This window comes from Camarhynchus parvulus, chromosome 5 (assembly GCF_901933205.1).
Source record: "Camarhynchus parvulus chromosome 5, STF_HiC, whole genome shotgun sequence".
Taxonomy (NCBI): Eukaryota; Metazoa; Chordata; class Aves; order Passeriformes; family Thraupidae; genus Camarhynchus; species Camarhynchus parvulus.
In genome coordinates this window covers 8,960,905-8,988,694 of record NC_044575.1, presented here as the reverse complement: position 1 = coordinate 8,988,694, position 27,790 = coordinate 8,960,905, and the positions used below count along the sequence as shown (strand labels likewise).

General features: G+C 47.6%; 2 protein-coding genes across 2 annotated transcripts; both read left to right on the top strand.

Moving 5' to 3' along the window:
• The first annotated feature begins 1,083 nt into the window (after window positions 1-1,083).
• On the top strand, window positions 1,084-3,831 carry LOC115904627 (glucagon family neuropeptides-like). The gene is made up of 7 exons (XM_030950150.1): window positions 1,084-1,088; window positions 1,188-1,256; window positions 1,561-1,657; window positions 2,345-2,449; window positions 2,701-2,805; window positions 3,010-3,111; window positions 3,698-3,831. The coding sequence occupies exons 3-7, from the start codon at window positions 1,569-1,571 to the stop codon at window positions 3,807-3,809; spliced, it is 513 nt and encodes a 170-aa protein (XP_030806010.1). The 5' UTR covers window positions 1,084-1,088; window positions 1,188-1,256; window positions 1,561-1,568; the 3' UTR covers window positions 3,810-3,831.
• Window positions 3,832-5,483: 1,652 nt separating this feature from the next.
• CDHR5 (cadherin related family member 5) lies at window positions 5,484-16,473 on the top strand. Its single transcript, XM_030950206.1, has 14 exons — window positions 5,484-5,614; window positions 5,804-5,979; window positions 6,936-6,986; window positions 7,319-7,411; window positions 7,538-7,636; window positions 8,782-8,892; window positions 9,242-9,418; window positions 9,786-9,876; window positions 11,043-11,140; window positions 11,469-11,675; window positions 12,190-12,306; window positions 12,809-12,881; window positions 14,876-15,036; window positions 15,889-16,473. The coding sequence occupies exons 1-14, from the start codon at window positions 5,536-5,538 to the stop codon at window positions 16,471-16,473; spliced, it is 2,118 nt and encodes a 705-aa protein (XP_030806066.1). The 5' UTR covers window positions 5,484-5,535.
• Window positions 16,474-27,790: the final 11,317 nt, after the last annotated feature.

The following is a 27,790-nucleotide window of genomic DNA, read 5'->3' as shown; positions in this document are numbered from 1 at the left end:
CAGCTAAAGGTCCCAACTGGCCAACGAGTTTGCAGTCATTTAAAACCAGCATAAATGAGGAGGAAATTAAAAGCTTGGAAGTGTCCTGCTAAGGTTAAACAGCCCTTCAGTGATGACACTGGAGATCTACCTGCTTCCTGTGGTCTGGGTAATTTTTAAAAATCATTATTGATAGGAAGGAGAAGTTCCCCAACAACCATCACTGCTCCTGGGAACTTCAGCAAGCAAATATGATCTACCCACAAGACACAAAATTACATCCAGAAAGAGAAAAGAGAAGTTGATCACCAGTTTAGCAGCTAGAAAGGTTTATGAAGAGAGGGGAAACTCTGGAGCCAGGGATGGTGTTTAAAATGGTCTCTTAAATATGGTGCTGCCAGAGAAATGCCAGCCCAGAGGAGGCCAAATGCTGAGATGATATCTTGGGGTCAAGGGATTGTATGACAGCTGTTGGGCAGATAGAAGGACAGGCTCAGGATTCAGGTGCCCCTTGCCCAAGGATGCTGAGGTTTTGGTGGCTGTTTTCAGCTCCTCCTGCATCCCAGGACTGTGGAGTCTGCCTTGTTTGGACTCCAGTAAGATGCTGATCTTTGAAATGTCCTTTTTGCTTTACTATTCCATCCCCTCAAAGCTGGATCAGGCAGGAAAACGCAACACTAAAGCTCAAAGTGTGTGTGAAATGAAGCTTATGGTTCCTTCATCCTCTCGTATGTTTGCTTTGCAGCCCCCATTAAATATTTGCCCTGTGGTTTACAGCGAATAAATTTCTATATAAATCCCTCACTCTTGTCCTTTCTCCCTGTGCCTCTTCTCATCTTGCAGCACCTGCAGAGCAGCAAACAGTCCCAGAAGGGGGGGGCTAGAAAGTATTCTGAATTCTTGGACATTCTCCTTGCATGTTCTTTGTGCTGTTTAGCTTCAGAATAAAGTAAAAACCAAGTGGGAGGATTTGATTAGGGGTTAGCAAGTGCCATCTTGAGAGACTGCAGGACAGCGATGAAGGTTTGTTTCTTTGCAGGAAGAAGGTAAAAAAGAGAGGAGTTTATTACAAATTACAGGTAGAGCTGCTGCGTGATCCTTGAGAAAGGGTGAGCACCTGGGAATAAAAGGGGAAACAATCTGGGAATAAAGGGGGGAAAACATGCCATGGCTTGTGATGAACAAAATGTACTTTTTTTTTATTTCAGTGAGAAAACAAAATAGGAGGGCCTGCTGTGACTGCAAACCTGTGTTACTTCATTTTACCTTCTTAAAAGGTCAGAGGATAGGTGGATATGGCCACACACATGAGCCCTTCCTCTATGTGTGAATGAATTTTATTTATCATATGTTTGGTTTTTTTTGTTTGGTGTTTTTTTTTGTGTGTGTGGTTTTTTTTTTTGTCTGAAAGCCCCTTGCAGATGTCTCCAGGTGTTTATCTCTGCTGGCAGGAATTCCTGCTTTATTTAGTTACAGTGGTGGTGCTTCCACAGCCCTGTCTCTGTGGGGAATGTGAACTGTACCAGACACACACCAAGGCCACTTGTCCTGCTGCTCACAAAACTTCATGCTTTATTTTAGGAGAGAACATGGTTTCTATGATGACAACTCTGTGGCAAGTAATTATTCCCATGATTGTCCTGTCCCACTTCTCAGCATCTCTGCCATCCTGGGAGAGGTAAGCATTTCTTGGGACTCTGCTTTCTTTTTCTCCATAGTTTTTGCTCAAAGAGACTGCTAGCTGAAAACTCAGTCTTTTAGCTGCCTTCTTGAACTTGCATCTTCTTGCTTGTGGATCTTCTTCTTCCCTAAACAGATTTAGTTAAATGAGTGCAAATACTGTAAATGTTTTTCTTGCTTAAGACTGGGAAAGTTAATTTTATTTAATTCAGAAGAAAATTTGTGACCCCAAAACACAACACAGTTACAAGGACAGCTTGAGTCTGTTTTTCTCCTGTGCACTTATACAGCCTGATAAAGGTGAGATTTTTTGTTTCCAACAGCCTGGTCCCATGAAAACATAACCAGAAATAGCCAATTACTTCTCCAGCCTCTTGTCCTATTATTTTGTGGTGAATCATCAATAACCCCACATTCCCACATCCTTGTGGCAAGGTAATTACATCAGCAAAAGCAAGGGCAGGTCATTTTCCTGTGTGATGTTTAACAAAGGTATTTTTAAAACTCCCTTTATTTCGCCTATTTTTGTGAAACTTTGCCAAAGTGGTAGGAATTCTTGCCTATGTGTGTTTGGGACTGTCTTGCCTTGAGGCAGCAGTGTTTAATGCTTGTTCTTGCCTGTTCTTGTGTGTTTTAAAACCATTTTAAACCCTTTGACCCCCCTTTTCCCTGTTCCCACATGCAGGACGGAGCGCCACGCAGACGGGCTCTTCCACAGCGAGCTCAGCAAGATGAATGGCAACGCCTACGTGCAGCAGTTGGTCAAGCACCTGGTGGGCCTCAAGGACAGGTGAGCACCAGCCACACCCACCCTCCTGGGCCAGGGAAGTCTCCAGCAGGATGTGGGATCCCTGCCCTGAGGGGCTGCCCATGGAGCTGAGCTGTCCAGCCGCAGAGGCAGCCCCTGGCTGCCCAAGATGAGGAGGGGAAGGGGAGGGGCACAAGGCCCTGTAGTGGTGGGAGGAGAGGCATTGCTGTGCCTCGTGGGGAGTCCCACATGGCTGGGAGGTGCAGCTGCTGTCCCATGTTGTCCCCACACAGGTCCCTGAGGCACTCGGATGGGCTGTTCACCAGTGAGTACAGCAAGATGAGAGGCAACGCCCAGGTTCAGAAATTCATCCAAAACCTCATGGGCCGCAAGCGCAGGTGAGAGGGAACCTCTGGTGTCCCAGCCCCCACCCAGGCTCTCACTGCCACCCTGGGCCAGCAGCCCCCACTGAGGCCATGTCTGTGAGCACAGCAGCAGACACAACACAAGCTGCAAGTGCTGCTCTGCAGTGGTGGTGGTTTGGTTACACAATTGGTGGTTTGGGGTTTTTAATTATTACTAATTTTCTTTATCTAAACCAGCTCTCCTGGCCCAGTCAACACAGACATGCAGGGGAGAGAGGGAGTAAACAAACCTGAGGAACTTTGCTTTCTCTGGTTGTACCAGAGCTTTCTGAACACCAGGTAGGTGGGAGGGATTGGTCGCCTCTGTGACTCTGAGCCCCACAATACTGAAGCCAAAAGAAGGCTTTTATGAACAGCCATAGAAAAGTCAGTTTTCAAAATAGTAAAACACAGGGAAGCAAAATAATATCTTTTCTTAATAATTTCCTAAGAGTTGTCATTCTGGATTGAAGCAATTATTCATCTCATTAGGAAATGTGATCTAATGGTTAAAATTGAAAGAAAGCCTTTGCTACCCTGTCTGAATTCAGCTGCTGATTGGAACACACACCTCAGGATGGATTGTCCCAGCACCTGCCCAACAACTCTCCCTTAGACATCTCACTCTTAAATCGCTGTAATTAGAAGGAATAAACGGGGCCTTAGTACCTCTTGTGCCACAATGGAGGAGAAACACCACTGTGCATTTGTAGAGTGCCTGGCAGCAAGCAGCCATGATCCCTCTATGGAGATCATGACCTGCTCTTTGGAGTCATCCTGGAATGTCACAAGGTGGCCTTGTCACACTTCTGCAGTTCATGCTCCCAGAAATAATAGATTTTTCTTTTTTCCATTTTTTTTTCCCCTGATTTTTCCCTTCCCACAGCCGCTCGGACAGAGATGCCAGAGAGGCTGCTGCCATTACCAGCCAGTACATTTGCCCCTTCTCTAAGCAGCTGGTTGCAGACACGAAGGAAGATACAGATGGTTCTGAATGAAGGTGAAGGGAAAGAAACAGCCAAGGAGACAGCTTTGCATGTGTATGGCCTTGAAGATAAACAGGGAAGCTCTTGCTTAGGAAAAATTCTTGAAATAGGCAAATAAATAAAAATAATCCTGTAAAGCAGTCAAAAACCAATGAAACCTCTGAGATTATCCAAAGTGAAATGTATGTGGGTGTGTACTGCTGTCAGTAGATGGAGCCTGCGTGAAGCACATCCCTTCCACTCTGCCTGCTGCTGATCCCAAATAAAAATGGTTAGCTATGCCTGTGCCTTGGCTGCTCTTTGGGAAACTGGAATAAGGATGGTTCCATTACAAGGTCTTGGATTATTAGGAATGCAGGGGTGGAGCATTTTGCCAGGATTCCCCATATGAAGCATGGTGGGACACATGGCTGGAACTGGGGAGTGCCTACAGTGCAGCTGTGCACAGAGGTCAGAATCAGGGCTCCATGTAGCAGGAACAAAGCCAGATGTTAGGTTTTATGGCAAAGAAATGTTCTGAGAGCTACACAACAGAGCTACTCACTGTAAATGTTATATCCTTTCCATTCTGCCCCTGGATTTGGTGGCCCAGTTTTGTCACAGCCATTAAAGGCAAAGCTCCATGGGGAATAATTTGTTCCCACCACCTAATGAGGTTCATGTACTGTCCCTCTGCCACACAGACAGATTTCCCCCCTTTGGTGGAACAGCCACACCAGCTTTCCTGTAAAACCAATGGATTTTGGAGAGCAGCTCTAAAATAAGGATCTTCAGCTGCAATCCTGTGCTGTGCTGTGCAGCCCTGCCCAGCCCATTCTGCTCCAGCAGTTTTCAGCATCTGTGATGGACCTGACACCTGCAAAAGGAGCTGTTCTGACTCAAATGCACACCTAAGCACCATTCCCTTACTGAGGAGCTGAACAAGCCTTGGCAGTTGTTCATTTTGGCCCATAGGAAGTCTCTGCTAGGAAAGATTCCTTTTGGAATACTTTTGGAAGGAGTGTTGACAGGCTGGATTTCAGTAAGCTGCTAGTAACCACCTGGCTGAGGCGCAGCATCTGAGAATTTCCTGAAATCAGAACGAAGTTTAAAAGATCAGTGAGAGCAGAGGTCCCCTGAAAACTTCAGGAAGCTGCTGAGATTCAAATAGTTGAAGATCTCCTGGTGTGGAATCTCCTGGAAGGAGATTCTGGGAAGCATCTCTACCAGGAGCAGCCACCAGTAAAAGGAGATATGTTTTCCCTACAAAGTTGCTGGGCATTCCCTGGACTGCCTGTGAGCCTTGTCACTGCTGGGATCCACTTGTTCACCTTGTGGGATACAGACCCCATCTCTGGCATATCAGAAACTAAATTTTCCCCCTTTCCTGTGGGAGAGACTGGAGCAAACAGGCAGTTTCCCAAGTACCAGCCCTTGTCCTTCATGCTCAGCTGGGCAAGGGCTTGGCTCCAAGTTCTGAACTGCTTCAAACATATCCTTGTTGCCACAGAGAGTTTAGGATAGGAAAGATCCAGAGAAAAAAAAAGCAGATAGGATTTATGTGTCATCGTGTTCCATGACTGGTAAATCCTTCAATAAGTCATCCAATGGGGCAAAGAGGCAAAGGTTGAACCACAGCAATCCACAGGCAGCTGGTGTTTCTTGGTGCCATAAAGTGGTGAACGCAAACAAGGGCACGGGGCAGAACAGGGAGATCAGCTGAGTTGGAAAAGGATTTTTCACCAACTGGCAGCTCACCATGGCTATTCCTCATTGGCTTCTCATGTCTGCACTCTTCCTGCTGTCCCTCTTGGCACAGATTTCAGCACAGGAACCAGGTAAGCTCTTTCACAAGGTCCATGTCTTTGAGGAATGTCTCCCATGGGAGGGGGTGGCCCTGTTACAGGTGGGAGGTTGCTACACTCCAAGACCCCTTTGTTCTACAGCTTGTGACCAGAGCTCTCACCCAGCTCCTTCACAATGTGAATCCTTGGGCAAGTTTGCATCTTATCTGTATTTTTTTCCAGGATGTTCTGTCAGTAACAACAACCCAAGTGTCCCTGAAAACAAGTGTCCTTATGTGGTGGCTACCATCCACGTGCAGCAAGATTTCAGCCTAACAATTGATCCCAGTTACCCCGATGGCCAATTCTTCACCATTGAGGGTGCCGAGCTGCAGCTGACAAAGTGTGTAGACTATGAGGTAAGCCTTTAGCTGGCAGGCTGTAAGGATGGGATAGATAATGCTGGGATGCAATGAGTTTCAGTCTGGAGTCTTGGGCTTCCAGGGATTCTTAACTAAGTTATTTCAGTTGTGTGAATTTGGGAGCCTACAAAAAAGATGGAGAGAGACCATTTAAAAGGGCCTAGAATGACAGGATAAAGGAGACTGGCTTCAAACTGCCAGAGGGCAGGGTTAGATGGAATACTGGGAAGAAATTCTTCCCTGTAAGGGTGCTGAGGACCTGGCACAGGTTTCCCAGATAAGCTGTGGCTGTTCCATCCCTGGGAGTGTCCGAGGCTGGTCTGGATGGGGCTTGGAGTAGCCTGGGATAGTGGAAGGTGTCCCTGCCCATGGCAGGGGGCTGGAATGGGATGAGCTTTAAGGTCCTTTCCAACCCAAATCATTCTGAGATTCTATCATCGTTTATGAAACAGAAAGGCAGTATAAAAGGTCATTATGTTCACTTAGGTGGCTGCTACATTATTTTAGCTCCCTGGAGTGCTCTGTATACAGCCACAGGCATCCTTAAGTTCCCTTTCAATATAAAACCCCACTTTTACTTGAGTGAAGAGCAACAACCTGAGTTAAAGCCCTGCAGGTGCCACTGTACTTGCTGCGTAGAATGTTTCTGATTTATTCAATTTTAAAAGAAATCTGTTTGAATTCACCTGAGGTGAGAGAGAATGGCAGATTAGCTCTGCCAACATCTTACAGGAATTGAAGGGAGAGCGCCTAGAAGATGGGGCTGCTTTGATGTCATCATAAACAAGATCCCAGCATTAAGGAAAGAAAGGAAAAGTTAGATAAAACCTTAAAATAAGATAAAGCCCAGCAGTGTTTCTGATTCAGCAAAGCACAAATTTGGCTCATTTGCTTTAGCCAGAGGTTGTACTCTTGGGCTGTTCCTACAGTGAGGGGGTTTGTTTTCCATGCAGGAAGACCCCGTGCTGCTGCTGTCCCTGACCTGCAAGGACCCTGCTGGCCAGGTGAGTGCTCTCCCATGGCTGAGCCCTGGGACAAGGCACTGCAGGCAGCACCTGCTTCCCTCTGCTCTTTCTAATCCTCACACTGGGATGGGCAGATGTCCTTCTCTTTGTGGACAGACACACTGTTCTCAGAGCCACAGAGAGCGCCAAGGCTCTGCCAGTGGGGAGGAGGTGGCAGCAAGCCCGCAATCCTGCCCAGGACGTGGGCTGGCTGCAAACCCCAGCCCCATCTGGTCTCCATCCTTACACCATCCCCTTGGTCACTCTGCAAAGCAGGATCAGCCCCAACAGTCTATTTTTGTCTTTGATTCTTTGATTTGCCCATTCTGCAGAGCGATTCCTTGCAAATCCTAGTCACCATTCTGAACGAGAACGATAACTCCCCTGTGTTTCCACAGCCAAACATCACCAGGCAAATCCCAGAGGTAAGGAGTTTTGGGAAGGGAAGAGGGCACTGCTCACTGAGTGCTGTGGGACTGAGGAAGGGTCAGCAGGGAGAGGACTTCAATCCATTTCACACAGACAATAACTACAACAATGTGTTTTCTCAGGATACAGAAGTGGACACAGTTATTGTAGCCCGTGAAGAAGTAACTGCTACTGATGCTGACCTGGACACCATCTACTATGAACTCACTACCACAGTGCAGGTGAGCAGCTCTGGGGACAAACAGTAGCTCTGAAGAAGCTGGATTCGGAAGAGCCCCAGCTTTGAGGAGAAGGTCACTGCATTTAGCTCACTCAGCTTTTACAAAACACAAACATTGATTTGGTTAACAGAACAGAGCCATCAATGCTGCAGGTATTGAATTCTCTTATGGCTCACACTTTTAATGCACTGTACAGATTAAACTTTCATCTAGAATGTTCAGAGCTGTAATGATTCAGGGAAGTCTTGTTGGCATGATCTGTAAACATATCAGGAGACCTTTGTACCTCAGGGAGCTCAGAATTGCACTGAGTCTGATGAGGAAAGCAGTCCTTGCCCTAGCTGCTAACAGCAGCACAGGAAATGCATTGTGCACACAGTTAAACCAATGCCAGCCTGGAGTGCAAGGGCTGGCTGTAAACTAAAATCAAAAGGAAATTCAAGAGAAAAACCAAATGTATATTTGCATTTTTGAAAAGTGTTGTGGAGAGAGCAGACAGTGCCTCTGTTACCTCTATATCCCCAGGGAATTTAAGTTTCTGTGAACAGAAACCACCAGGTTTTCAACTCTGGAATCAGACTTTGCATTCACATTGGTGGAAATCCAGAGGGATTTTGAAATTCAGAGGCATAAGATTAAAGGAGAACCAAAGCAAGTGCAGAAGGTTATAGAGTAAAATGCGGCGCATGATTCTTCAACTCATCTTTACAGTTTCTTTCAGTCCAGCTGTATTAGGCTAAGGCAGGTGATCCTGCCAGCTCTCAAAGGCTGAGCCATCTTTGACCTTTTTTGTGCACAGAAGTGAGATTGTTGGCTATTAGGGACCTATAATCAAGGATTGCTGGCAACTTGCTAAATATAGGAAATAAATGAGGTGATAGATTTAATCCAGAAGCTGCTGAGCAGGTGGGCAGTCAAAGCAGGTGTTCTGTGAGAGGAAATTCACAAGAACAAACCTTTCTGACAAGCCAGGCAACTCCAGTGTGCAGTGCCAAAAATTAAGTAGATCAGACATTCCTACAGTGCCCCTCATCCAGGTCCCCAGGATTAAAGGTCCAGTTAGGATGACAAAGATAGCAATGAGCAGGATTTGGAATGTGTCTGTAATTGAGTCTGCTATAGGATTTTTCCTTTTCCCTTGCCAGAACACAGACGGTTATTTTGCCATAAGAGGAGTTAATAACCCGGAAATTTATTTACAAACAGCATTGGACTATGACAAATTTAATTCAACAACGTTGCTCTTGTATGCGAGGGTAAGTGGTTTGGGAAGAACAGGATGCCTCATTTGCATGGTCCCTCTTATCTGAAGGATGAGTCTGGATGGGACATCTCTGGGATAACAGGAGGGAGGGTGGAGACTGGAGGGGGATGCCTTTGGAGCAGCCTTTCCCTCTCCATAATTCCAGTGACAGACCTGCAGTCAGCCCACTTTTGTCAGCAGAACAAGATAACCTACTGCTTTAGCTACTCTCACATGAATTTCTAATTAAACAGAATGGAGTGACAATGGCTAAAAGGCCCCAGTCCACTGCTTTTGGCAGATGGGCCCTTGTTTTGGCAGTGAAACTTGTGTCTCACGAGTGTGCTTTGCCTTGGGAGCAGGACAGGCCTGTGACCAGCCCTGAGCCCACCCACACGACCACTGCAACAATAACCATCGCCATCAAGCAGAGTGACACCCGGGCCCCCTGGTTCCTGCCCTGCACCCAGCTCCACAATGACACCAGTGTCTGCATCAGCAGCCCCTACTCCGGCAGGGTCAACATCTCCGAGATGTCGGTGAGCAGGAGGGCTCAGACAGTGCCCCTGGGCTGTTCCCAGTGGGAAGCACTGAACCATTTCCATGAACCTGTGCTGGTCTCCAGTATAATGCAGATGATTCAGCAGAACAGGGAGCCTTCATCATCCCCCACCCCAAGCAGCACTGCTTGTCTCTGCTCCTACAGCACATTACAGGAGAGGCAAGAGCTGGAATACCAGCTCAAGGCTGTCTCACCTCCGCCCTGTCACAGACACCTCCCAGCAATAAATCCCATTCTGTCCAGGCAGAGCCATGGGATCTGCTGTGGGCTGGGAGTTGCTGACCTGGTCCTTCAGTTGCTGACCTGGTCCTTGTGGTGTGTGATTGTTTGCCTTGCTGTTGCAGACAGACCCCCTCCTCCTGGAGCCAGGACCCATCTATGCTGTCGACCCTGACTACACCATCAGTGACAGGATCGTGTACAGGATTGTTGGAGGTGAGTGGATCTTGTCACCTTCCACAAGGAACATTGCTCATGTCTCCTGTGGTACCTGACAAGAGAGAGGGCCTGGGATTTGCCCCTCTGTTTCTGCCACAGAAATATAACTAGAGCCCCAGAACACTGTTGATTAAATAGAAGAAACAGACTGTACGGAGAGGAAGAAAAAAAAGAATTGCAGTCCCACAAATTGATCTCAATGAAGTCTGTTTCAAAAAGATTTTGGTTTTTTGTGACATGAGACATGTTTTATGTTTAAGCTTTTAGCTGTGATTTTGTCAATCTGGTCATGCTACTTTCATGCAGTCTTTGAGCTGTACCTAAAATTCCCACATTATCAGCCTAATTTCTATTCATGGCCCAGAATTAAGCTTTTATTTCCCAGCACATTGTCACTTTCTCATCTGCCCTGTTTTAGTCTTGATTCCAAAAGGATCAAGGCAAAGGCCATATTGGTCAAGTGAAGTTCCTCTCCCTTTACTTTTATGCCTCATGGCAGCACAGTTGTGAATATCCTCCTGATGCCAAATGTATTAAAGGACATTAAATTCCACTGGCATTTGGATGGAGTATGGCCTCCCTCCCCACAGTCAGTGACTCAGATCCTTGTCAACAGACAGCCCACAGTGTCTCAGGATGAGGAAGAGAACTAAAAATTCTGCTTATCTTAAAACATGCATCCAACATAGGTATTTTTATGATTCCCAGATGTAGGAATCTGATTTCTACCTGTTAATAAATACAAGGTTTGTGTCTAAACTCCCTTTGTAACCAGTAGAGAGAAATAAGCATTCCCAGAGCAGACTGGGAACTGGATGGAGATTTTCAGTCCTCAAATTGCACCAGAGTCTCTGGGCATTTATCATACTTTAGACTGACAGTCTGTGGGCCTAGCTACTGGAAATGCAAAGCTTTGTTGTTCTGCCTCATTTAATTGGGTTCGCACATATCTAATGTGCCCCTCTGCATGCCTGGCCATCACTCCCAGTCTTTGGAGCAGCCAGGCAGGCAAGGAAAACAGCATTTTAACTTGGGTAAATGGTATTTACCCAAGGAAAATTCCTTGAGGTTATTTTCACTAAGATGTGGAAGAATAAGTCTGTGAACTCCAGGTCACTTTATGAAGGAATCTGATGGTTGAATGGTCTTTGCATTTTCTCTAGGGAATACAAATGAAGTGTTCTCAGTGGATGCAGACACAGGGAATTTAACCATGAACAAAATAGTGACTTCCCCAGATTCCTTTCTGTTGCAAGTTATGGTAAGTAATGACATTACAGCCACCCACCCAGCACAGCTGGATTTCCAGGAAGCAGCAGCCTGGCTGTGACAGGAGTCAGTGTCCTCAAAAAATAACTCAGTTACTCCCTTTCTTTTGAAGGGCCTAGTGTTTGACCTGTGGGTTGGTCCTGCACCAACCCACAAGCAAAGCTCCTGCAGCAGTTGAGAGTTTCCCCTCAGGTGTGGGTGGTGACAGCAAAGGAAATTCACCCTGAGCACGTTCTGCTGAGTTGATGAAGGCTTCAGATTGAGCCTGTCCTTTCATGTCTCATCAGGGGCAGAAGTCTGGCATCTCTCTCTCTCTCCAGGCTACCCAGGTCAGCAATGTAAGGAAATACTCTGTAGCCACTGTAGAGATCAAGGTCATTACTAAAAGCAACTTTCCACCCTACTTCGAGAAGGGGGTCTACAATGGGACAGTGTTTGTTGGGCTGCCCCAGAGAAGCTTCGTCTACCAAGCTGGAGATCCTTCCACCCCCCTGGTGATAACAGCAATGGATCAGGATTTCCCTGATGTAAGAAACTGCTCTGTGTTCTGTCTCACTGCTTCAGGCTTAAAGCAGGATCAGGAAACACGAGGGAGGGGAGGAGTGGAGAGGCAAACACGTGTTGTCCTCTAGTGTTCCATGTTATATTCCCTTGGAAATTGCACAGATACCAGAACCACTTATGGTGTGATGTCATGGGGAGAAGCTGCTGTACTCCCCTCTTCCAAAGCCAGTCCCACACACATCACTTGCATAGGTGTGTTCTGCTTGGGCAAGTACTAAAATTGCCAACACAAACTGGATTAAGATTTGAGATTTTTACTTTTTTTAATGTTTTTGTGATATGTTCTTGACCTCTGAGCAATAGGGTGAATGCAGTTGAGTTCAGCCTTTCTCACCTGCTCAGCCTAGGTTTATTTGTTATTCTCCACACCTGCTCATGCCTCAGGTGTTTTGGACAGACCCTGCCAAGGGGTTTGTTGGGAAGATGCATGTGAAGCACAGTGTGGTTTGATCACCCACTCTCTCTCTGGCCTTTCAGAAAGTCAACCCCAACATCGAGTACTATCTCAAAAACAGCACTGATTTTATTGCAACCAGGGATGGGCTCATCCTGACCAACAAGGTGCTGGAGTCCCCAGGAACTGTGACCATCCAGGTAGGGCACCTTTCTTGCGTATTTTGCCAGGGGTGTGGAAAGGAGGAATCCAAATCCTCTTTTTGCTTGGGTCAAAGAAGCAGTCAATAACTTTAGACTTGTAAGAAGCTGGATGTTCCCTTTGCCCACATGGCTGCCTAAGGCTTGCCTGGCATTGTGCCATGTCCTGTGGGGCTGTCTGAACCAGTCTGGCCCCAGCATTGCTGGGCTTCACAGGCAGGCACAGAGAGGTGCCAGCACCTACTGCTCCTGCCCCAGAACCTGTGCTCTGCACTATGCTGGTGCTGAACACAAGAGCAGGGACGTGGTTCAGCTCATCCACTCCCCGGGCAGGGAATCTTCAGAGCTCTTGTTCTCCTGTGACCAGGCTGTCCTGCCACAGTGAACAGCTGTGGTGACAAAAGGGACAATGTACTTTCCCCTTAAAGGGCCCCCCACAGACCTTGAGAGTGAGCTGGAGATCTAGAAGTCCCTAAGCCATCTCTTTCCCATGTTCCCATAGGCTGTTGGAAAAGATGTGTTGAGCCTGCAGGAGGCAAGCACCATAATTGTGGTGGAGATCATCCTTGCCACAGGTAGGCTGGGGGGGGCGGTCTCTGTTTTTTACTCTGGGGGGTCTTTTTTATTTCTGTGGCAAATTGGCCATGATGGGTCACCTGCTGAGGTCTGTGGGCCAGGGCTGAGGCCAGCTTCAAGCCTACAGGAGGTTCTGTGGTGGGTTTAAGAGAGAAAACACCCAACAACATTCTCACAGCATAGTCACCGCAATGCCTTGAAAAGCCTCCTGAGACTTTAGTGGTGCTGTGTATTGGAGTGTCTTTTCTTGTTGTTCCAAGGCTAAAACTGGGATTGGTTCATGCTGGGAAATAACCCAGGATGTCTTTTCATGGCAAAGGAGACCTTGGTACATCATTGCTCCTTTTTAACCACACAGAGAAAACTGCAATGTTCTTGCCTGTCTGAGGCAGAGCAGAGGGCAGCTGGCACACCCCAAAGCCAGGCTTGCCCATGAGCCAAAGCTTTTCTACTCAGGTCAGGACAGGTCAGGATCTTTTACACCAGAATTTTATGGTCTTAGAGGAGGAACAGCCCATGAGTAATGAGACATGAGGCTTCATACATAACCCTCTGGCTACTGTTTAACCTTGTCAATGTGAAATCAGCTCACACTTCCATACTGCTGAGAAATGACTCTTACATTGGTCTTATAAATAAATTAGGATTGAAGTTCATCAAACTTCTTATGCTCTGAGTTAAGCTGAACCAATTGCAATGAATTTTTATCTCAGGATAGGCAGACAATGCCCAGACTCCACTGGATTCTTCACAATGATGTGTGAGTGAAGTTCTATCACTTCACCCTCTGATCACCACCATTGTGGAGTGGGAAAAACAAGTGGGTTCCTGGGTGTAAGTTTGGATTCCCTAAAGGCAGTGCCACTTCACAGCTAAAAACCACTGAATCCCCATTTAAGGGCACAGCCCAGCATAAAACTAATCCATGTGTGAGCTCACAGAGTTACAAATGCTCCAAGTATGCACCAACACTTCTGAGCAACTTTGAAATTTTGCCCTTGCTGCTTAAGCCACACCAAGCAATGGTGCTGTTGAATATACAGAATTGCACAGCTCTGAGACTCTCTGTGAGCTGCAGCTCCCCAGGAGACAGGATTAAGCAGCAAAAATTCCCTGAAGTCCTAAATCCTCGCTAAGGTGTTAATGATAAACTGAGGGCGGGATCAAATGCAGAGGGAATACTCCAATTCCATTATAATAAACAGGTCAGCAGGAGAACAAAACCTTGTTTCATTAATCATTAATGAGAGTCATTTACACTACAAAATCAAACTGGAAAATTTAAAGAATCCCACCACCACCACCACTAAGCAAAGCTGAGAATGGTACTGTCTTTCCACTCTGGGGTCAATCTCTACAAACTTGACCCTGACCAGTGGCTGGAAGCAGAAGCTGCTCCTGAGCAGACTGGGCAATATTGCTACAGCTACAAAAGGGCAAGAAAGGTTTTCTTGTCCTGGGGACCTTCTAATGCTTTTCCTATTTCCTATTCTGTTTTTTTGTTTCTTATTTTGATGTCCTCATCTGTATTGGAGAGGATGTTCCAGATGAAAGGAAGTTTTGCATTTTCACACACAGACGTACAATCAAACCTCATCTTTGCATTCTGGTGTAAAAGGGTGAAGTGGGAAAGTCAAAGAACTAAATAACTTTACTCCATGTAGCATCAGCTTGCCTGATGCAATCAGGTATTTATTAATTTAGTTAAATCACGAGGTAAAAGTCACTGTCCTGTAAATGGCTGCTATTTCCACTTCATGGGATTTATTGGAAATGACAATATTCTGTGTAATTAAGAAAGAAGCCTTCTGCTGTTAGGGCAGCAAAAAAAGATTTTCTGTGGTATCAGATATATGACTGTCATATTCTGAAGCACAGGATGCTTCCTTGCCTTTCAAAAATTGATTGGAGCTTCTCCCACAGTGAAGGGTTTTGTTGGAAAATGCTGCCTGCCAGTTTTAGGCTTTGTAACACTGGTTTGTTTTCCTTGCAGCTATAACCCCCTCTGACAAGATGTACTCTGCTCAGGACATGGCTATCTTAGGGGGCACATTAGCAGCACTGCTGTTAATTGCCTTGGTCTTGCTTGGAGTGCTGGTATGGAAATCCAGTAGATGGCACAGAAAATCTTTCAAATACCTGGTGAAGAAAAAGGTAAGTGCCTTGTTTGTACCTGAACTTCTAAGAGTTAGAAAGTGGGATCTGAGGAAGCTTTGAAGTATGGATGGGCTGCCCAAGTACCACACATTTGTGTGAAGGTGGTGAATCACTCCCAAGACAAAGTCTGCAGAGGTAGCACCACTTTGGTGGTGTTTGCTGCTGTTCCTTCTGCCCCTGAGGCTGGAGCTGTGTGGTGGATGATGAGCAGACATGGTAAAGAGAACACCACACCATGGAGAACAAAATCTAGGATAAAAGTGGCACACATCAGGGGCAGTCTCCAAAAAAGGCCTGTCTGAAATATAAACCACAGTTCATCCTCCATAGTCAAAGGAGAGGAGAGTCCCTTCATATCTGATCCCAAAGCCTGAGCTCAGACACTTGTCTGCCTCTGAGCTATTTAATTTTGGACCTCTCAGGTCCCTGGCAGGTTGGTCACTGCAAGTTTAGGGTGTAGTTTGTCTGACCAGCTGTTGGTCTGTGCCATAGGCTGGGCCTGCCAGGAGCCTAGACCTGAATGCAGAGCACATAGCTCAGGTAAGTAACAAAAGTCCTTCACTCTGAGTGAGGGAAATCCCCCTGCAGAATGGGCTGGGTACAAACCACCACATGTGTGATGCTGGTGCTCAGCCCTCCAGGAGAGCTTATGTGAGAAAACTCCAGAAATGGAGCCAATAAAAATGTCTCTTCCAGGGATCTGCAGCTTTCCCTGGCTTCAAATAGGTCTAACTGCAAACCAAGCTGAACTTTCTTGAGCAGGAGCTCAGTCACTGCAGTCACCCCTTCCCTCCTGCCCCCCATTTATTTTCCTGTCCCTACAGTCACAATGTGTCTCTCCTCCTGTAGCTTTCCAAGGAAATCTCTGGGGGTCACCAGAACAAATATTACCAGGAAGATGAACAGCCAGATGTGAGCACCAAGCAGCATGAGACATCAGAAAGCAGCAGTGTCCAGGCAGAGACTCCTGTGCCAGGGCAGCCAGCACTTGCCTCACACTTCTCCAGTGCAGAGGAAACAGAGAGTCTCCCAAAGGGTTCCATAGCTTCCACTGTCATCTTTGACCAGGAAGAGGAAGAGGAAGAAAAGGAAGAAGAGGCTGGACAGGAGAAAGAAGTGAAGTCAATCCTCAAAACAGACAGGCACATGGCAGATGATGGCTACAAAGCTGTGTGGTTTAAGACTGATGTGGACCCTGAGGCTGGAGAGAGGGTTGAAGTGATTGAGGACAACGCAGCAGATGATGATGATGATGACAGTGACCAAGATGTGCAGAAGAATGAGGAGGAGGAGGAGGAAGAAGGTTCTGACACAGATGGTCACCACCAAGGGCTGGGAGTGTCCTTTTCCTCAGAGAGCTCGTCACTCCCAGCAGCAAAGGTGACAGTCAGCATGTCTCACACAGGTGCAGGGACAGAGGACACTGAGATTTAAAGGAAATCGGGTACATACCCCCAAAAAATGGGACAATTTTAGCTTCTTCGCTGATGTGAAGCCCATCTTTCTGCTCAGGGGGAAAACTGGAATGCAGAAGGGTGAGGTTATCTGTCCTGCTTGTCTGAATGCAGCAAATAAGGCCAGAAGACATTACAGCTAATTTAACACTTTAGTGAGAGTTTGGAATATCACTTAGGATTTTCAGGGGAAGCGATTCATCTTTCCACCTTCCTGCCTGTTCCCCCTGGGTCTCTTGGCACAGCCTTTCCTAAACTGGCTGCAGGTTCAGCAGAGCTGCAGGTGACCTGGCCTGGCAGCAGCCAGCCCAGCTCACAGGAGCAGTCAAGTTGCACAGTCCAGTGTTGTTTGGCTCTTCCATTTGGGGTGGTGCAGCAGGGTGCCAGCAAGTCCCTCCGAGCCTGCAGGTGCTCCTGTGACTATGCAGGAGCTGACTTCAGGGCTTGGCTCTGCTCTGTTCTCCCAGCACAAACATCTGGAATGCGCCATCAGGCCCTTGTCCTGCCAGCTCAGGACATGCTGTTTCCTTTGTCACCGGTAAACACAGACTGATCACATGAAGGACTTTGTCATCAATTTTCTATGTCATAAAACCCACGAATTGTGCAGTACTTTACCTGTGTATCTGCTATCTGTCAGCCAAAGAGCTGCTGAGATATTAAGTGCCAAGTCAGCACTCTGTTTCCAGCTAGCAGAGGGAAGGAAATATTTGATGCTCTTGTCTAGGTTTGCATCTCCCATCAAACAATCTCTTCCCCAGCTGGCAGCCAAAAGCTGGGCTGGTTTCCACCAGCTGAGAGCATGGCTGTGTGCATTTGCATCTTCTGATCATCAGCACAAGATTTATGCTGCTCCTGGAGAAAGAAACAAAAGAGTGACTGCTGGGATCTGCGGGAACATCAGAGCACGTGTGATTCCCAGGGAGGCTTTTATCCTCTTGGGCCATACATGTCCCTGTCCCAGTGTTCCCATGCTCACTCCTGCTCTCCTGTCTCTGAGGAATGTTGCCCTTGCCTCCTGGGCTTCAAGAACTGTGTTTGTGCTACAGATCAAGCCCAGGACCTGGGAAGCTTTCCTACTTCCTGCAGCAAAGCTGTTTGCCCAGGAATTACAGTGTGGTAATGGAGGGTGGGGAGTGCAGCCAGTGTTTGCCATATGAAGAATCCCTCCAGCAGCTTTGGGATATCTCCAGGAAGCATTTTCCACAGGATTATGAGAACTCTCTGGCAGCTGCTCGCTGCTAACCCAACACCTCTGGCCACCAGCAAGGCTGAGGAGGAGCCTGCCCCCCGTGCTGATGGTGCTCGTGGGAGGGTTGCTGATGTGGGGAGAAGCTGGAGTGCTTCTCCCCTGCTCTGTTTCCTTGGTGGCTGTGCTGTGTGTGGTCCATTCCTGTCAGTGCTCTGCTGTCTGTCTGCATTCCCTCTGCTGCTGGGTACTGTGGATTTCTGCTGGCACACTGATTTATGAGGTCTCTACAACTGCAATCTGTGTTCAGCTCTTGGTGCTTTTTTTCCCCTCACCAGTGTGCTTCCCATGCTCTTGGAATGAGACTAGTCCCAGTCTTTGTTTTCTCCTGGCGTTCATCAGTGCATACAGCCACGGGATTTGGTGGTTTTCAGGGTTATGGGTGTTTAATTTCAAAGGAGATGATGTTTAGTAAATATTGTGTCTGTGGAAGTGGTGGTTGTTGTGAGGAGAAGCACAACACAATAATAAAACTTGGCAGCAGGCGGAGCTCAGCTGCTTCCAGCCACTGCCTGTTAAAGGCTCCAGATCCTGTCTTCTTGACTCCTGTCTTTTTGGAAAGAAATTAAGAAAACTGAGTAAGGAACAAGAAGAAAATTTAACCTTTTAAGTTCAAGTCCATGTGAGCTTGAACTCCATCTGTATGGGTTGGGAAGGGTGACAGAGTTTTTGCATCCTTGTATAGCAATCATGTTTATTTATAAACACCTGCATAAGAAAGAAAAATGTACTGACAGAAATGTTTTTAGAAAATTGGATCAGCTTAAGTGGTTTTTGATGGCAAATAAATATCTACATACCTTGAAGGTCTCATCCTTACACTCCAAAGATGTTCAAGTGCTTTTGGAAGTTTACAGGTAGATATAAGAAATCTCTTTCACCCCATCCCCAGTCAAGCTCTGTTTTTATTTCTGTACCAGCTTAGAATGATACTTTTTTAATACTTGTAATGCAGAGCTATAAAAAGCTGGTCAGCAAGTCTGCATGGAGGGAAAGAGCAATTTTGTGTGGCTGTGGTAAGTGTGGATTTGAGGTTTTACAGCTGGGAGTGGCACAGATGCCAAGGGAGAGGATCCTCATGGCTTGCCAGCTTTGAGCACCCTCTCCTGATGTAACACAGACCTGGCATGTGCCTGTTTCACCTTCATTTTAGCCTCTAGAAGGAAAAGAAGCCTCTCAGCTGCCAGGGGAAACTCTAAAACTGAATTGAAATCAGCAGGTGCAAGCAGGGAATTGGAAAAATCAAGTAAATACCGACATTTTACCTGCAGGAAGTAACAGAAACAGACTGAAAAATTCCCAGGTGTCTGAAAATTAATTTCTGCTCAAATTCTGTCTCCATTTAGAACTGAACAGCCTTACGGATTTCATCAAGTGCCATTGGCATAACCGACAGCAAATGCATCCTTTTGCTTTTTTTTGTTTCTGAGAGAAAAACACTTCTGGCACATGGCTTGCCAGAGTGGGGAGGACACTTGGTTTAGTTTTGAAGGGATGGAAGAGAACTGGAGACCCTTCTCTTTGTATGTAGGATAGCAGAATGATCTAGCATCTATAAACTTCCAAATGCCAAACAGTCAGAGATAAAAGACCTGTTTTAACTTGATTCCCCTTAAATATTGAGCGGCCTTAGCTCCAAAAGGGATTGCTTTTCCTTCAAAAAAGAAAGTAAATTAGATTTTATCCCAGTTTGTGCGATATATTTTTTCATGAGTTGGTTGCTGAGTCCTCATGGAAATAAAGCTGACATAAGCAGTAAATGGAATATTAAAGAAACAGGATCAACTCATTCAGGTTTTAAGCAAATTATGGCTTTTCCTTTTTATAAATACATATTTTCTCCAATCAATCAATAATAACAGCAGTTCACTATCAAATTCCAAGGAACAATTTTGAGCTATAACAACAACTGAGGCTGCAGAAATGACCCAGTAGTAGTACTGGGACAGAAATTGTATTCCTTTTTGCACAGAGAGGTTGCTGTAATGAAGGACAGAGATGGGAGTGTTGGGTTTCCCCTTGATTTGTGTAAGTTGAGATAAACACTTGTATGATAACCCTTATATGGAATAGCTGAAACATGTAAGATACCATATTATACTTGTGTTCTTCTTGGATTTATACATCTTTATGAAGGTGTCATGGGTTTTATACTACGATAAGTATCCTAACCGTTCAGCTGTGTAAGTAACAGATTTCTTAGGGAGATACAAGGCCATGTATCCATCCCTTCTAGGTCCCGCATGAGCTTCTCGCCCATGTGATGGAGAAACAGCCACCCATCAACACCATGGTGCCGGGGCTCAGGGGCGGTACCGGGCGGGGCCGGTCCCGGCTCAGGTGTGCGGGGCTCCAGTGGTGCTGCGCGGGGCGGGGCCGAGGTGATTTAATCCCTGGAAATCGCCTCCAGCGCCATTTGCTCACCCATAGGGCAGGGAGGCTGCGGCCGGGCTGGGCTCTCCCGGCTGGACCCGGGTGAGGCCCCCCCCATGTCCTGTACCCCTCTCCTTTTCCCCCCTCTTTCTCCTGCCATTATCCTCCTCCTTCGTTCCCCCCTTATCTCTGCTTTCCTACCCCTCCAGTTCCTTTCTCCCTCCCACCCTGCCCTTCCTCTCCCCCTTCGCCAGCCTTCTGCACCCTCTCTCCCTGATCCCCTGCACATCCCCGACCCTCCCTACCCCACTCTCCAACCCGACTCCCCTCTCTACCCCTCTTCTATCCATCATCCCGCTCCCTCACCCATCCCTACACCCCTTCCCTACCCCACCTCGTCCCCCCATCCTCCGTCTCTCTCCCTCCTTCCCCGCAGCCGGGGCTCGGGCACCGGAGAATAAAGCCCAGAGAGCCGGAGCCGGCGCCCCCGCCCTCTCTGGAGCCCCACACGGCCCTACCCGCTCATACCATGGACTCGTGGGGTGACTTGGAAGGGACGACGAAAACTCTCTGGACTCTGTTGTCCCATCTCACGGCAAAGACCACGGCCAAAACTGCCTCCTTAGCCTCATGGAATGGCAGTGGCTGTGTGGAGCTCTGGCAGGAGTGCCAGGAGACCAGGTAAGAACAGCAATGGGATTGTTTTGGCTGCTGCTGGATGTGGTTTTCTCTTTTCAAGATATTTCTCTGATTGATGTTTTCATAGTTGTTTTCTAGGTGTCATGTGAGGGTAATTCCAAAAGTTTGGAAGTAGTTGGGAAACACTGGGGCAAAAATGTGAACCTGATCCATATCTAGTAATTCCAAACTTCTCCCACAACACCATTCTGGGGGAAAGCTGGTTAAAGGATAAAGATACAGAGGAACAAGTGTTGTAAACCCCCCTCGCTCTCTGACTGAGCAAACCTTCCAGTAATCCTAGTACATCTCTCTGAGAGGTTCTGGGGTCATAAGGTCTTCCAGGAAAGCAAAACAAGCTCAAAGACGAGGGAATAGGCTTCCAGTTAATAATGATTTGATGGGTGTGGGAATGATTCTTGTATGTTTCACACTCCTCTTTTAACTCCTGGAATATTTTTAAAGTTATTCCTTTAACAAACTAAATTTGAGAGGAAATGGTGCAAAATAAATGCATGGAGAGATCATGGAATCCCCAATGGTTTGAGTGGCAAGGGACTTTAGGGATCATTTCAATCCATCCCCTGCTATTCCATCCACAGCCCAGGGTGCTCCAAGCCCCATCCAGCCTGGCCTTGGACACTTCCAGGGATGGAGCAGCCACGATCTCTCTGGGTTTACGGGCACAGGAGGGAATTTCCAGCAGGAGCTGAGGCGTTTCCTTTGCTCTGCCCAGCCCCAGCAGGGCTGTGGGAGGCAGAGGATGTGGGAGCAGGAGCTTTGCCCACTGCCCCGGGGGAGTCTCTGCTGTGCCAGCCCCGGCAGAGCAAACGTTTGTGGTTTCACATCCCGTTCCAAGGAGCTGCCAAGGCAGGAACGGGGATGGGCACGGAGCAGGGATGGTGCCAGGCACAGGGTGACATCCAGAGGGTGCCGCCAGCCCGTCCCTGCTGCCCAGGCTGGGATGAGCAGGCTGGTGACTGTCCCTGTGTTTGCTCTGCAGGGTGAGGAAGCCAACCCTGGCGAGGAGGAAGATGAGGAGGTGTGGGAGGATGGAGACAGCGGCCACCAAAGGCTGGGGAAGGCCCAGCTCCAGGTAGGAGATGCTGCCTTCCAAGGAGAGGGACTTGTCTGTCCCACTGGAATTTGGGGGTGAGGCCAATGGAACAAAGGGTTTGATTCCATTCTCTTACATGGGCCAGGCTGTGTTTGAAACAGCCCAAGGTAGCAGAGAGCTGGAGTCATTTCCTAGCAGGGAACTTGACTTGAAAGCTGCATTCCAAACTCTTGTCCACATTTATTTTATCTCCCACATGGAGTTGCCTAAAGAAGCAGAGGTGGGCTGTTCCTAACAAAAGAACATCCCAATTCATCTGTGGCAGAGGGCTTAAAATTAAAGTGTGAGTGGAGGTGCCTTTAGGACACTTCCAATCCCTTAGTATATGAATGCAATTTAAATGAAATATCCAGATCCTGACAAGCTTGTGTGAACTCCAAAGCCTCTGGAAGTGTTTTACAGCCAGGGAGGGAGACAAGAGTCTGGAGACTCTCCCCAAAATCTGGCTGCTGTTTGTTTGACCAGGCATAGGAATGACTGTGTATTCCCTGGGGCTGTCCTTATGGAGAAAGGTTTATTTATGTGCCTTGGGTTTATTCAGGGTATCTTCACAATGATGGAAACTGATTTCATTGAAATGCCAGAGGTGCCCAGTGCTTTCCCCAGCCAGAGCTCAGGCCAGCCCTGTGGGAAGGGGTTTAATGCCCATTTTCCCAATCCCTCCAGGCAGCAGCACTGGAGCACTTGAGCCAAACATGGCCAAGGTGCCCAGTGCTGGCAGGAGGCAAATCCAGGGATTGGACAGTGGGAGTTTGCACTGCTCCTGGAATCCCAGACCTGGAGCTGTGCTTCAGAGAGCCCAGGAGATGCTGCCTCACTCAAAACTCATTTAAAGCTCAGCATCCTCCCTGCTCCCTTGGCATTATTGCTGCTCCCTTAGCTGCTCTTCCTTATTATTGTTGTTATTATTATTGTTGTTGTTGTTGATGTCATTGGTACTATTGTTACAATTATTACTATTACAGTAAATTCCCACTCCATGTCTTCCACAGCCCTTTGCTTCCCAGAGGTGGTGCTTTAGGGAAGCCCCTCCAGCCTGGGAAGGTGCTTTTGGCTCCAGACACGTTCCCAGTGCCCAGGAGCAGCAGGACCTGTCCTGTTCCCAGCAGGTGAGGCAGAGGTGCCTTTCCTTCCTTCCCTGCTGCACTTTGGCTTTTTGAGGGGTCTCTGGGGCTCTGAGGGAGAAGTTCTTTGTCACTCCAGGGCAGAATTAGCCCTGGTCCCACTAAAAGCAGGAGAAATCATTTTATCCTTGTTTTTGGATACACATTTTGTGTTTTCTCTCTGCTGCTGACACCATGTGGTGAAGCAGCAGCTCCCAACCTTGTCAGGGCTGCTCCCTGGAATAGTTTTTATTTGTAGAACCAACCATGAATTCCCTGCTGGAATCCAGTCACAGCCCCCAGATCAATGTGCAGTTTAAGGTCTTACACCCTGACCAGGACAATTTCCTGTCTCTAGACATGGAAAATGGGGGAAAACTCAGACTGGAGTGGAGGCAGGATGCAGAATGGGGGAGTGAGGCAGCGTGCTCAGCCCAGGCTGGGGCTGGCACAGGGGCTGTTCTCTGTTGGATGACACCTGTGTGGAACAGATCCTTCTCTTCCTTTGTCCAAAGTCCAATGGCAAAGGACTGAATAACTCACAAGTGGGGCCTGGAATGAAAATGGTTCTGTTAAAATTAGGCAAAGAATGCAATAAGAAAAAACGGGCATCTTTTTAATGTATGAAAAAAGTAGGGAATAAAATGTTGACAAGGGGCACTTTTATTTGGTGTCACCTTTCATTTTTTAGGGATAGAACCCCATCGTGAGCAATCAGAACAGAAGTGGGGAAGCCAGGAGCCTTTGGCTTCCAGAGTGGACCTAATTTCCATTTTCTCCTCTCTTTCAGGACAGGAAGAACCACTTAACTCATCCCATCTTTGCCCAGAGCTTTGGTGTTTGAGCAGCCAAACCCAACGGGCTCCAGCCTGCACTGGAGGGTCCCTGGTCCTGCCCGTGGTGGGGGTGAGTCCCCAGCTGTCCCCAGAGTGTCACAAACCCAGAGGGATCTGCCCTGGTCCAAGGCTGTCCCTGCCCTGGTCCCTGCGGTCCCCAACGCCTGAGACCCAGAGAGAGCCCTGTCCAAAGGGGCCTTTGTCACCTTTGTCACCTTGTCAGGAGTGTGGTGGCAGCCCCAGGAGCAGCTGGGAGCTGGGGCAGTGTCTGGGACTGGTCCAGGGCAGGGCAGTGCTGACCCTGGGGGGGATGGCCCCCCACGCTGAGCCCAGGCAGGATCAGGGTCACAGATGCTGCATTTTGTGCACCCCGAGAGTTTCTGTCCCCCCGGGGATTTCCTGCCGGATGTGGCAGCGCAGGGAGCAGAACTGAACCTGCAGCTCCCGTGGCCATTGCTGGCCTTTGTCTCTCTGCTGTGCCATCAGACCGTGGCAATTTGCTGCTGTCACTGCCACTGCCACCCCCCTGGGGGCCGTGTCCTCCTGGCAGCCCTTCCCAGCCCCAACAGGAGCTCCAGTGGGGCCTCTGTGCCTGTTGGGAGCGTTTGCTGGGAATGTGCCTCACCCCCGGGAGGATCCTTTTGTTCCAGAGCAGACAGACTCCAGAGCTTCTGGGCTTCTCAGCTTCAGGGCTGGATTGCAGAAGTGCCTGGAAGGAAGAACAACAACGAGGTTTGTGCAAGTGGTGCTTTCAGACCCCACCTGACAGTCTGTGCTTTGTGTTGGAGGTTGTTGTGCATTGGCACTGCAGGGAATGTGTCCCCTTCCCAGTTCAGCCCAGCAGATCCCAAAGGCTCTTACAGGAATATTTATCCTTTACTTCCCTGTGTGATAATTTAATCTCCACCTGCTGTGAGCCATTCCTTGAGTTCTCCTGGAGAAAACCTCGCAGCAGAGGAGTTTGCAAAGAGCCCAGAGCTGTGTTTGGAGCAGAGAGAGCTGAGAGCTGTGTCTGCCTGTGCTGCCCCAGCCTGGCAACATCCACATGGAACAGCCTGGGCAGATGGGATTAGATGGAGCAAAATCCCTTCATGCCAGAGGTTTTCTCCTGTGCAGATCAGGCATGGGGCAGGCAGTGAACTTTGGAAATCAGCTGATGTCCCCAGAAAGCATCACTCCCATCAGCATGAATGACAGGACCTGTGCCCACTGCTCAGGAGTCACCCAGCCAAAATCAAGGGCAAAGGGTGGTTTGGGTCTGAGAACTAAAAATAACTTTGAAAGAGAAGGAATAACCTTTTTCTTCTTTCTTTTAGATGCTGGAATTGCCTCTGTGGATGTGCACTGAGCTCTCACTGCAGGGAACTGCCAGGCCTCAATGGTGGTGAGTTCATATTCTTCTCACTGGGAATGGGAAAGAATTATTAATTAGTAATTGCAGAAAAGTTTTCTGAAACCTTTCCCCTTTGCTGGTAGATCTTCTCTTTCTGCCTTGGAATTTACAGAATTCCCTGCTGTCCTTTGCCCTGCCTGAATTCCTTGCAGCTCCTAATAGGGAAAACCTGGGGTAACTCAGAGGGGACAGAGGTGACATTTTTAGCTGAAAACCTGGGGCAGTTGAGGGGACACAAGAACTGTTTGTGTAGGAAAATGTGAGGGGATGTCAAGGGGAGCAAGGTGGCATTTTTGAGGGAAAATCTGAGGTGATGTTTAGGGGAGAGAATGCAAATCTTTGGCCTAGAAAAGAGCTAATCAGTATTGTACAGGAAGGAAAATTTTGGGGGTAAAATTCAATGCAATCTGTAGGGGACAGAATGAATATGTTGGAGTAAAAATTAGGTACTCAGTAGTAGACAAGGAAAATTTTGGAGGCAAAACTTGACAAAATATTAAGAGTAGAGAATGAGCACACTGAGAGGAAAATGAGGTGATGAGTACTGAGCATGTAGGGAAAATTTGGGGGCTAAATCTGAGATAATCTCTAGGGGAGAGCATGAACATACTGAGGTAATGTGAGGGAATGAGTTGTGGGCAGATGGGGAAATTTTGAGGGGCAAAAAGAATATTAAATAATCTGTAGGGCAGAGAATGAACATTTTGAGGTAAAAATGAGATTATCAGTAGTAGACAGATGGAGAATTTGGGGTGTAAATCTTGAGAGAAGCTACATAATAGAAAATGACTATATTGAAGGAAAAATGAGGGAATCAGTAGTAGATGGAAATTTTAGGGGGTAAAACTTGAAATAATCTTAAGGTTGAGAATTACTATTTTCAGGTGAAAATGAGGTAAAAAGTTATGTACAGGTAAGGAAATTTTTGGAAGTAAAACTGGAGTAATCTCAAGGGAGAGAGTGAACACTGACATAAACTGAGGCAGTCACAGGGGGTAAGCAAGGAAATTTTGGGGGTAAAACTTGGCAAGATCTGTAGGGCAGAGAATGAACATCTTGATGTAGAAATGATCACTAGTCAACATTAGGCAGAATTTCAGGGGCAAACCCTGAGGTAATTATGTAGGAATAATAAGTGGTTTTGGGAAAGAATCTGGCATAATTTGCAGGGGACAGAATGAACATTTTGGGGATAAGAGACAACCTGTGTGGGTTTGGTTTTAAAATCTAGTTGGTAAATAGGGGCAAAATGAACATTCTGAAATAAAATCTGAGTTAATCTGTAGAGGGAACAATGGATATTTTGAGGTGAAAAGGAGGTAATCAGTACTGGGCAGGGAGGGAAAATTGGGGGCTAAAATGTCAGATTGTCTCTAGGAGAGAGCAGGAGCATTCTGAGGTAAACTGAGGGAATTGCTGTGGACAGGTGGGTAAATATGGGGGGTAAAACTTGAGGGAATCTCCATGGTAGAAAATTAATATTTTGAGGTAAAAATGAGGTACTCAGTGGTGGAGAGGCAGGGAAAATTTCAGGGGTAAAATCTGAGGTGATCTGTAGCAGAGAGGATGTGCTTGATGGGGTAAACTGAGGTAATCAGTTATGGACAGGTAGGGAAATTACTGGGAGGGAAACTGAAAGCATCTGTAGGGTAAAGAATGAAAATATTGGGGTGGAAATGGGGTAATAGGGAGTGGACAGGTAGGGAAGATTTTTAGGGTAAGTCTTGTGGTAATCTCCAGAGTAGAGAAAGAATTCTTTCTTGTAAAAATAAAAATTGGCTGCTGAAATTTCCCAGCCCAGGGCTTTGGCTGGCAGGGCAGCACAAAGATTGTTCCCTGTGTGGTACCCAGATTTGGGGTTCAGTATCAGCTTTGCTCGTTTAGAGGAATTATACCTATAGCCCCCCATTCCTGGCTGAATTCCTGCTGGAATAACCTCACAGTGCCTCCTGCAGCATGGATATTTCCACACAGATCTGCCTATTTAAGACCACTATGCCAGGAACCAGCAGAGGCTCCAAGGAAGCTCAGTGGGATCAGGACAAGGACAGGTTGATATTCCATAGGATTTGCTATTTATTACCCTCATCCCCCAGCCAAATGTTTCCCCAAAAGTTTTTCTATCTGCCTACTACCTATAACCTCATTTTTACCTCAAAATGTTCATTCTACCCGTGTTCCCGGGGGCACTTGACGGAGTTCCCTGGAATTCCGTGGACTCCAGTCCTGGGCTCGGGCTCCAGCCGATGTTTTGCAGCAGCCGAGGGCGGGGCCGGACGCGCTCCCGGACGCTGCCTGCACGGGCAGGGCACTGAGGCGCAGCTCCTCCCCTGCAGGCACCAAGACAAGAGGGGCTGGTTCCCTCCCTGGCGCTCAGCCTCCTCTCGCCCCGCGTTCCCGGCCAGCTGGGACACACGGAGGGAGCACCGAGGAACATTCCTGGCAGGGAGCAGGAGTCCCCGAGGGCTCCGTGCAGCTCCGGGCCTGAGAAGCAGCGCCGGGCTCAGCCCCACCGTGATTTTGGGCTGTGAGCACTCACCTGCAGGAA